The 10,137-nt window shown below is 46.7% G+C and overlaps 1 protein-coding gene and 1 long non-coding RNA gene across 2 annotated transcripts; both read left to right on the top strand.

The window, feature by feature from the left end:
- The first annotated feature begins 2,024 nt into the window (after positions 1-2,024).
- Positions 2,025-4,418, top strand: LOC111970913 (cytoplasmic protein NCK2). Its single transcript, XM_023997668.2, has 2 exons — positions 2,025-2,758; positions 3,032-4,418. Exons 1-2 carry the CDS (start codon positions 2,207-2,209, stop codon positions 3,224-3,226), a joined length of 747 nt encoding a protein of 248 aa, XP_023853436.2. The 5' UTR covers positions 2,025-2,206; the 3' UTR covers positions 3,227-4,418.
- Positions 4,419-6,251: 1,833 nt separating this feature from the next.
- Positions 6,252-9,367, top strand: LOC111971133 (uncharacterized). The gene is made up of 3 exons (XR_002878224.2): positions 6,252-6,427; positions 6,746-6,818; positions 8,618-9,367. It is a non-coding gene; the product is annotated as an uncharacterized lncRNA (long non-coding RNA).
- Positions 9,368-10,137: the final 770 nt, after the last annotated feature.

Genomic DNA, 10,137 nt, shown 5'->3' with positions numbered 1-10,137 from the left:
TGAAACAGAAGCAGCTTCTTACCCCAGTTTTCCGTGTGACGCTGCCACTGGCCTTTCTGTGTCATAATGGAGGCTGATTCATGGAGACGAGGGCTTCTCGTCTTCTCGTCATTTTAACTCTGAGGGTGTATTATTCCGTTTGTTGTGGGTCTTATTTGACTCAGTCGGTCCGTCATGCTGTTCGTCTCCATATATGCGTGTCCGGCGTGTGTGTGTTTCTCAGTATGTACTGTAGGATCTAGGCTAGTCTATGATTGAACCAGTATCAGGACAAAGGAGCCTCTTCCAGACCAAAACAATACATTGAAATGTTTTCGGTTCCTTGTAAATGTTTATTTAGTAATTTATTTGGAAGTACATACCGGGCGTAACGGGAGTAAATGACGATAGTTGCAGGCAAGGCGTTTTTAGTCAGTGACATGTATTTTAACAATCTAGCGCTTGCAGAGCGTGTGAATGGTAACTTTCTGGGCAGAGAGGAGATCTCGTCATATACATCGTCTCCTCTTTTCACGAGGGCAGTACTATTACAGGAGACCCGAGAGYAGGTCTATGATTTAATCATGTTTTTTTGGTCCCACCGYCTTTGTGTCATCATGTTATCTGTGTTGCGTGTAACTGGGCATGTGCAAGCTATGTGATGCTTCCCGTGAGCAGGTGTGTTTGTAATTGTGAGATGAGTTCCACATTTGAATACAAGTGTGTGTCTCTGTGTGCGTGCCTGCTTATTACAAACCCGTGTGCAGCCCATCTCATCTCCAGGTTTGCGTGCTCTTGTAAGTCTGCTAAGAACGTTGCTGRACACTCACAACAAAGACCCTCCTTGGTTGGCTGCGTGCTCCGTCAGAGCAGAAGGCCAGTTAAGCGTCAAGAACACAGAAGGTCAGAAAGCCGCCTTGTTTCATGCATGAGATGTGGCGGGGTGGAGCAAGGAGAGGGGGGGGGGGGGGGGGGGGGGGGGGGGGGGGGGGGGGGGTGGAGGAAGAGATGGGGGAGATGGAGGAAAAGGGTTGTTTGTGACCTTTCGGAGTGCTCCCCTACCTGGCTGAGAGGGTTGAGGTTCATTCTCTCTGACACTAGGCTTTCAATGGCAATGATCCTCTTCCTTCTGCTTGCATTAGTGATTCTCTATATTGTCTTAAATAAATGTGTAAATGTTCAGAGAGCGAGTTAGAGGGATTGAGAGTCTAAAGTGAAAGGAGTAGTCTATTTTTCCGGGAGTAGTTTACAGTGGGGGACCGGTTTGGGGGGTTGTTATTGAAAGAGGTTAAAGGTCAATATTTTCCAGCGAGAGAGCCAACAGAACAAATGGCACCCTATTCCCTACATATTGCAATACTTTTGACCAGAGCCCTGTTTTGGCCCATAGGGCTCTGGTCAGAAGTAGTGCACTATGTAGGGAATAGGGTGCCATTTTGGATGCAGTCCATGTCCACCCTCCCGACCACCTCAGTGTCATCTGATCTGCGTTTCCTGTCTCCTAAACAGCCTTCCTGCACAGTGGTCTGGTCAGTAGCTGCCTGAGAGGAATTAACATCGCCTGTCAATACCCAGAACCCCCCTTGTCTCTCCTCTGGCCTTACCTCCAGTTTCCTTCCGGCACTAATTACCCAGAACCCCTCACTCCCCCCTAACTCTACCTGAAGTGTTTGCCTCAGTGTTTGCCTCAGAGAGAGGTGGTGACCTCCTAACCACGGACCGTCCTCTACCATCAGTACTAGGAGCTAATTAACTCAGCTTGCTGCTGCACTTCACTTGCAGGCTGTTTTTTGAGTAGCGTAGCTGCCTGCTCAATCTCAATGACCACGTAGGGCTTTCTGTTTGGAGCCATTTTCTCTAGATGTACTACACTCTAGCCTCAGGACTTTTAAGCTAATATGTTGAAGGGGGACTTTTTGCTATGTTATTCTGCTCTGATGTGGAGCTACTGCTGAGATCTTCAATTTGTGGTATAAATATTTGTCTATTGTACCAAGTTATTTCTCTGTCTCTCCCTTTCTAAGGCCTGGGGAAGACGAAGAGGAAGACGAGTGCCCGCGATGCCTCGCCAACGCCCAGCACGGACGCAGAGTACCCGTCCAATGGTGGCGGAGGTAGCAGCGCCGAGCGTATCTACGACCTCAGCATCCCAGCCCTGGTCAAGTTCGCCTACGCGGCGGAGCGGGAAGACGAGCTGACACTGGTGAAGGGGTCAAGGGTCATTGTCATGGAGAAGTGTAGRGACGGCTGGTGGCGAGGGAGTTCTGAAGGTCAGGTAGGCTGGTTCCCCTCTAACTATGTCCTGGAGGAGGGGGAGGAGGAGGCRGCCTCGGGGGACCTAAGRGGAGGTTACCCAGGACAGGGGGCAGGGTCGGGAGGGGTGATCAACGGGACCACCAGGGCGCTCCACACTGTCCAGACGCTGTACCCTTTCAGCTCTGTGACAGACGAGGAGCTGAACTTTGAAAAGGGCGAGGTGATGGAGGTGCTGGAGAAACCGGAGAACGACCCTGAGTGGTGGCGGTGTCGGAGCGCCCGTGGACAGGTGGGCCTGGTGCCAAAGAACTATGTGGTTATCCTTAGCGACGATCCGGCCCCCGGGGGTGGGATGGGCTCGGGCCCCCACTCGCCCCAGATCAACTACACAGGGCCGGCCCGCGTGGGAAAGTTTGCCGGGAAGGACTGGTACTATGGGGGAGTGACCAGGCATCAGGCAGAGTGTGCGCTCAACGAGAGAGGAGGTCAGGGAGACTTCCTGGTCAGAGACAGTGAATCATCGGTGAGTGGTCGAGAGAGAATTGTGATTGGTGGAAATGGGGGGAGAACAGTTGATTTGTGTTCCTGGTTATGTATATAATAATGTACTCTATGGTTTACAATAGCCTTATCATACTGTGTTTTGAGCTGTTTTTATTGGGAAAGCTGTCTTGAGGGAAACTGCATTAATTCAATGGGATGGGTGGACTTTGCAGTAGATCTATAGCCCCCTCTAGTGGCTTAAACTCCATGGCAATGATCATCCATTTCTTATCTCTCGCTCTCTCTCTCCCAGCCCAGTGATTTCTCCGTGTCCCTTAAGGCGATGGGAAAGAACAAGCACTTCAAGGTTGCGCTGGCYGAGGGGGTCTACTGTATCGGCCAGAGACGCTTCAGCAGCATGGACGAACTGGTGGAGCACTACAAGAAAGCCCCGATCTTCACCAGCGAACATGGAGACAAACTCTACCTGGTCAAACCGTTGCTGTGACCACACACACCCACACACACACACAGACACACACACATGCTCGCATACATTTGCATACACACACACTCACACACACACACACACTCCGGACCCCGGTGCTCGGCCTGGCCTAACAACAAGCCTTATTACTAGACTTTCCACTGACTGATTGAGCACAGCAATATCCACAGGTCTGCCCATGCCCCTTCAATACAGGAGCTACCAGTCACCATAAACTCAACAGTAAACAGTTAGCACGGAGAGAGACTCAAATGGTACATATTGGCCATCGTAGCTCAGATTCCTTTCAGAATAATGACATTGAGTCCTGTCCAGAAGTGTCCAGAGAACGCCTTCACTAAGGGACCGTCTGTAAGCATCTGCTCTTCGCCTTGGCTGACAACTCCACCTCCTAGTAAAGCCCTGCCGGTGCCTCTAGGTTTTTGGAGTGAGCACGGATGGGGATTTACAGTCAAAGGTTCCTTCACAACAGCTACATAACACCATGAACGTGAATATTTAATGTGTTGACATTGACATCACATTATCACTGGAGACCTTTTGAATTTCTGGGGGGAAACAAACAGGAGGAGAGAAACAGCTCTTCTCTTTTTGCTTGTCTCCAGTAGGTGTTGTTGCTTCGTCTGTCGTTATCGAGCGACCCGTCGTTTGCAGAAAGTAGTATTACGTTTCCATAAAGACTTGTACCAGAAAGAAAGGCACCTCAAATGGTACTGTATTTAACTGATAAGGAAAGGGCGCCCTCTGTAGGTGTATTGTGGAATGGACACTGTCAGTAAGCTGCGTCGAATGTCCGTGGATGTATACCAACCGACCATGTGCCACACCCACTGCTCAAATGTTCGCTTGAACGTTCTCTTCGAATCGACCGCTTTCCTCAACGTCCGAGTGAAAACGTCGCTGTCCGAGGACGGGGATTCAAGAGCGATAGGAAAACGTTTTGTTGGGTTGTCTGTTTGCCAATGAAAGTCTGTTCAACATTTGTTTCCTGCTTTTTAAAAAGAAAAACTGTCTTAATGTTACTGAGCACTGTTATTTAAATCTTGTTTTCAGCTGTGTATGTATATTTAAAAAGAAGAATAAGGTGAATATTATATGAAATTAGATACAGCTTAAAGGTACTGTACTCCAAGACGGTGTGGTGACTGAGGAATGAAATACTTTTGTTCAATTAAAAGTTTTTCCAAAATAAGCTTTCTGGTTGCACATTTGTCTGCAGTGTGTCATTTTATTCCCGTTCGCCTTTTTAAAAGATTGTTCAATCTTCTTAAATTCGAATACATTCAAATTGCATTTCTGTATTTACCATCTTCCACCAACAGATGGCAATGTTACTGTAGGTAGGATTTCATCATTTCAGGACCTGAAGGCCCATCCTGATGCAAGAGCTTCGGCAACCACAAAAGTGCTTGCTTCCTTTACGTCTTGTCAGATAGTTTGGAATGTGTCTCCTTAATCCTGATACGGCATGAGATCTGGGGGGGGGGGGGGGTGTATTGTTTGTCCCAAATGGCACCCTATCTGGTCAAAAGTAGTGGATTATTTAGGTAATAGGCCAGAGTACAGGCCTCGGTTTAAAGCTCATTCCTTCGACGATGAACGTGAATCCGACCATCACCCCTAGTGAGACAAAACTGCAACTCGTCAGTGAAGAGCACTTTTTGCCAGTCCTGTGGTTCAGCGACAGTGGGTTTGTGCCCACAGGCGACGTTGTTGCCGGTGATGTCTGGTGAGGACCTGCCTTACAACAGGCCTACAAGCCCTCAGTCCAGCCTCTCTCAGCTTATTGCGGACCGTCTGAGCACTGATGGAGGGATTGTGCGTTCCCGGTGTAACTCGGGCAGTTGTAGTTGCCATCCTGTACCTGTCCCGCAGGTGTGATGTTCAGATGTACCGATCTTGTGCAGGTGTTGTTACACGTGGTCTGCCACTGCGAGGATGATCAGCTGTCCGTCCTGTCTCCCTGTAGCGCCGTCTCACAGTACGGACATTGCAATTTATTCCCTGGCTACATCTGCACTCCTCATGCCTCCTTGCAGCATGACTAAGGCATGTTCACGCAGATGAGCAGGGACCCTGGGCATCTTTCTTTTGGTGTTTTTCAGTCAGTAGAAAGGCCTCTTTAGTGTCCTAAGTTTTCATAACTCTGACCTTAATTGCCTACCGTCTGTAAGCTGTTAGTGTCTTAACGACCGTTCCACCGGTGCATGTTCATTAATTGTTTATGGTTCATTGAACAAGCATGGGAAACAGTGTTTAAACCCTTTACAATGAAGATCTGTGAAGTTATTCTGATTTTTACAAATTATCTTTGAAAGACAGGGTCTTGAAAAAGGGACGCTTCTTTTTTTGCTGAGTTTAGCTAGCCAGATCCAGTACAGGTGTTGCCGAGACGTAATGCTCCTGTAGAACTCCTCAGGGACAAACGGAGGTAAATGTGGACTGTATTTGAGGCCCCCGTTGTGGTCGTCTGTGGTTGAGGCAGTGGAGACGTACATAAAGGGGAACCAAGAGAGAACACAATCCTTGGCTCCCAGTTACAATATGTGAAAGACCATGTAGTGTTTGTATAGTGTGTCTTTTAGAATATTATAATGWATGCCATTTAGCAGATGCTTTTATCCACCGTCACAAATTGCATACATTTTCTWATGGGGGTTACAAAATCAATGTAGGTTATGAACTTTTGTCACTTTCAAGATCAAGATGTGCAGGTATTGATCGAACGTTTTACTGTACGTGAAAGGATGATTGATGATTGTGTTTTATTAAATGAATGTACAAATTTAACAGCCATCATATTTTCTGCAACAGTACACGATTGCCATGCTCAGGAGCATAAGCAATGGTAAGTTATCTAGATGGGTACAATCTGTCTGCATCGGACCTAGTTGGTGAGGGGTAAGAGAGTGTTGACATTCCCCTGCTCCCTCTTCTCCTCCGTCTCCCCTTCGTCCACAAAGGAAGCCTTTCAGTCCGTTGACATGTCTGCTTCAGGTGTGAGAAGTGGAGACTGGGTAGGAAAGACAGGGCGGTTGGTTCGGAGTTAAGGTATGGCATGTGGATCTGAAGTGTGAAGGACCAACATATCCTGGACAGRTCTGTTTACTGTATCTGTCCTCCCATCTAGAGTCTGGGTATATCTGGACATACACACACACACACAGAGCAAAAGGACCAAGAGCCCGGATCCAGCACCAGGTACCTGTATCAGTGTAAATTAATATTCTTTATTGATTTTGTTTTGGGTGTTTTGTCTGTTTACTGGGGTGGAAAATGTCAACATTGCACCTGCTGCAAAATCTGAAATGTACCTTCAAATGTTACATGTAGCTCTTAGTCTTCTTACTTGATTCAAACCTTCTTTGTTGTGTCCTTCTGTTCTCTGACACAACTCCTCTCCCCAAGAGAAACCTTAAGATGTTASAGAACAAACAAAACCATGTGGGGGGGGGTAAAAGCTGTGACAATTTCTCACAGTTTGTGGTTGTGTTTCTGTCTTTGTGCGGCCRACCACAGTGTAAAACCATGCCTCGTCTTTGTGTCTCAATGCTGCTCTGGGTCGTCCTGCTGGGTCTCCTCTCTCTAATAGGTGAGTCAGCCTGTTAGCGCTCCACAGAGGTGAGAGCCTCCGAGCCTGTGTCATTTTCATCYGTGATATTGGAAGGCATCCAAAAGACATCTCTTCAACGTTATTTTAACCTATTTTGCGCATAAGGGTAGTATTGGATTGTGAGGTGTACTTGGATGAAACTCAAGTCTGAAGTGGCGGCGGCCTCCTCTCTTCAATTCATCTCTCCAATATCTCTGTGGGCTGATGTGAAAGAACTGAGYAAAGAGCAAAGTTCACTACCTCTCTACTGGGTTCTCGGCTCTGTGTGCTGTAGATGGATAAGAGGAGATGGAGAGAGGAATCCTCCACTATTGAGACGTTAAAAGTGAGTTAAATGTTACATCTGAATGAGACTGTTATTGGCCTGCTGTTGTCTCTTACTGCAGTCTGGAGCAACTCTCAGAAACCGTCAACTGGAACTAATTACCTTGGAGATGCAGCCTGACAGTCAGTCAATTTGTTTCTCTGGAGGGAATGTTGTCCATTAGTTCACTAGGAATGTAACCTTCTGACAAACTACTCTGACATTTCAACAGCCGGTACAGTCAACAGCAACAAATAAAAGACCGGTATTGATTATTGTGTTTTTACTGGGTTCTGTCTCYATGCATCAAATATGAAGTTTAGTCCTCAACATTACATTGTTTATAGTCACACATTTTTCTGTCAACTTGGATTTTGTTGTGGAATATGAGGAGAACGTTTTGAAGGTTTTTCTTTCAAATGAAACGGATGCCCTCCCATGATATACGGTGTTCTTTGTATTGGTATAAGGACAGTTGGCACCATTTCTTCAACAGCACACCACAATACTGTATATTTAATTGAGCAGAGCTTCCTGCTTGCCTAGCCTACATAATGCATGTGCAATATTGGCTATTCAGAGACGTAGAGCTTTTGTCACAACATCCCTCCAAGATATTTGATTGAGTGGAAATGACGTTGTTTTGATGAAAAGCATCTGGTTGTGGGTCAGAATAGACCAGTCGTAGTTCATTCCCTTCTTTTGCTTTCTCCCTCTTTCYTTTTCATTGAGACGATAGAKGTATCACACTGTGTGCCTACCTTGCTTAGCGCTCTCTAATCTCTGTTGACCAAGCTGAGCGTTTCTCTTTCCCCTCCTCTATGTATCCTCCCAGACCTGGGTCCAAATACTACTCGAGATTTTTCAAATACGTTTAGCGTTTGCTTCGGTCTGCCTGGAGTGCCAGACGGGCAGGGTTTGTATTTTCCCGACTATTCTATTGGTTCTATTGTGCCAGGCAAGCTCAATCAAGCCCAGATAAAGTATGTTGAAATGTATTCAAATAGTGTTTGAACCCAGGTCTGTTTCTTTCCACTGGGCTTTACCTTCTTCTTTGATCTGTCGCGACCTTCCTATCCTCTGAGGAGATTTAATAAAGGCTGTGAATGTCTGAATGTCAGAGCAGTCCAGGGCCAGGCGCAGCACATGGCACTTAGCAGTCAGCCGCTCCATATCCTCTTCACCCCCTGTCTTACACCTCACTGCCTCTGTCTCCCTCTCTCTGTCCGCAACACCCCCGTCTGCTAATCTGCTGCTGCCTGCCCAGCGTGTTGGGCAATGTCAGAGATAGAGACAAGGAGGGAGAAAGAGTTGATAGACAGAGATTTTTTTTAAAGCACTCCTCAGTTAGACTAATTCACTTTATCTCTGTTTTGTCACAAGTCACCCATCAACAGGGCTGTGTGAGTCACCATGAAGACCCATATGGTGCCTTCGGTCTGAATAATTCRTGTCTTTTCTCCCTCGAACTCAGGGGCTGAGGAAACAGCAGGAGAAGAAGGCAAAGGTGAGTGTGGGAGACTGGGTAACCGGGGGCTACCAAGATGGGGTTGGATTCAATCAAACCAGCCCTAGAAATGTTGATTCAATATTTTYAGTTGTGCAACTATAGCTTGAAGACATACACTGAGTGGACAAAACATTAAGAACACCRACTCTTTCCCTGACAGACTGACCAGCTGATTCCAGGTGAAAGCTATGATCCCTTATTGGTGTCACTTGTTAAATCCACTTCAATCAGTGTWGATGAAGMGGAGGAGACAGGTTAAAGAAGGATTTTTAAGTTTTGAGACCATTGAGACATGGATGTATTGTGTATATGTGCCATTCAAAGGGTGAATGGGCAACACAAAATATTTAAGTGGCTTTGAACGGGGGTATGGTAGACCAGAACTAGAACCAACATCTCTCTACTGCATGCAAGTAGTGTAAATTGTATATAGAGGGCTGCTCTATGTCCTCAGAGGACCCTGGAATAGACATGTATTGACACTCACCAAAGAGGAGAAAGGGAGGGGATGGAATGTCTGCATGGAGGTCATGTGACGCTCAGTACTGTACGTGGGATAGACAGAGAACACAGGTTGACACCAGATCAGGCCTCTCATACACTTGACTTTGCCTTGTTTTGTGTCCATGAACAATAAATCTGTATGCGTTCTGTGTGTGAAACTGCTTTTCCACGACCCAATTAAACTCCCAGGGCCCTGGAGATGTAACTCTTGTGAATAGTCTGTTTCTTTAAACTTGTCTTGAACAGCCGCTGCATGCAAAGCTCTCCTCCCAAAAAGATGTGCTTGGCGCAGAAGTTAGTTGTTAAACATTTGATTCATGGAAAAGTACAGTCGTGCAGAAGCTATCAACATGTTTGTCTGTCAGAATCCTGGCTCGCTTGAAACTACTACTCGGGTCTAGTTTCCTGAACACAGATTTTGTTTATTCTCGGACTAAAAATAACTTGCTTACCAGGCTTAATCCTTGTAATCAACCATATGCAAATCCACATACCAGAGATGTCTGTAACTATTGAGTGATTCAAAGAGCAGTGGTGTGGGCGTGTTTGAATACTCCAAGAATTCATTTTTTACCTCTTCATATATGTGTGTTCTTTCCCCTGGCAYGCAGCAACTGCATGTTGAGAGAGATCAGAGAGAGGCAGTGAATATGACATGCCCGTGTAGCAGTGGCAGGGCATAGGGCATGCTGTGTAGTGGATTGTGGTGGCAAGGCATAMGGCATGCTGTGTAGTGGTGTGCGGAGTGATCACGCAACACGGGGGGAAACTTTGCCATTAATAACACACACTTTGAAGAAGAAGCCCTCCGCCAGTTGCCATGGTAACAGATGGACGGAGGGGATAGGTGGATGCAGAGTTGTTTTAAGGATGGGCCCCAGACCCAAGGGGATGGTGTCAGGTTAAGATGGTGTGTATCATCCTCATAGCTACACAGTACACCTAAACACTTATCTACGGCTGCCGGTTCTAAGAAATCA

Source organism: Salvelinus sp. IW2-2015, linkage group LG12, assembly GCF_002910315.2.
Source record: "Salvelinus sp. IW2-2015 linkage group LG12, ASM291031v2, whole genome shotgun sequence".
NCBI lineage: Eukaryota > Metazoa > Chordata > Actinopteri > Salmoniformes > Salmonidae > Salvelinus > Salvelinus sp. IW2-2015.
Note: the sequence above shows the minus strand (reverse complement) of the source record. Positions and strands in the feature narration are given on the sequence as shown.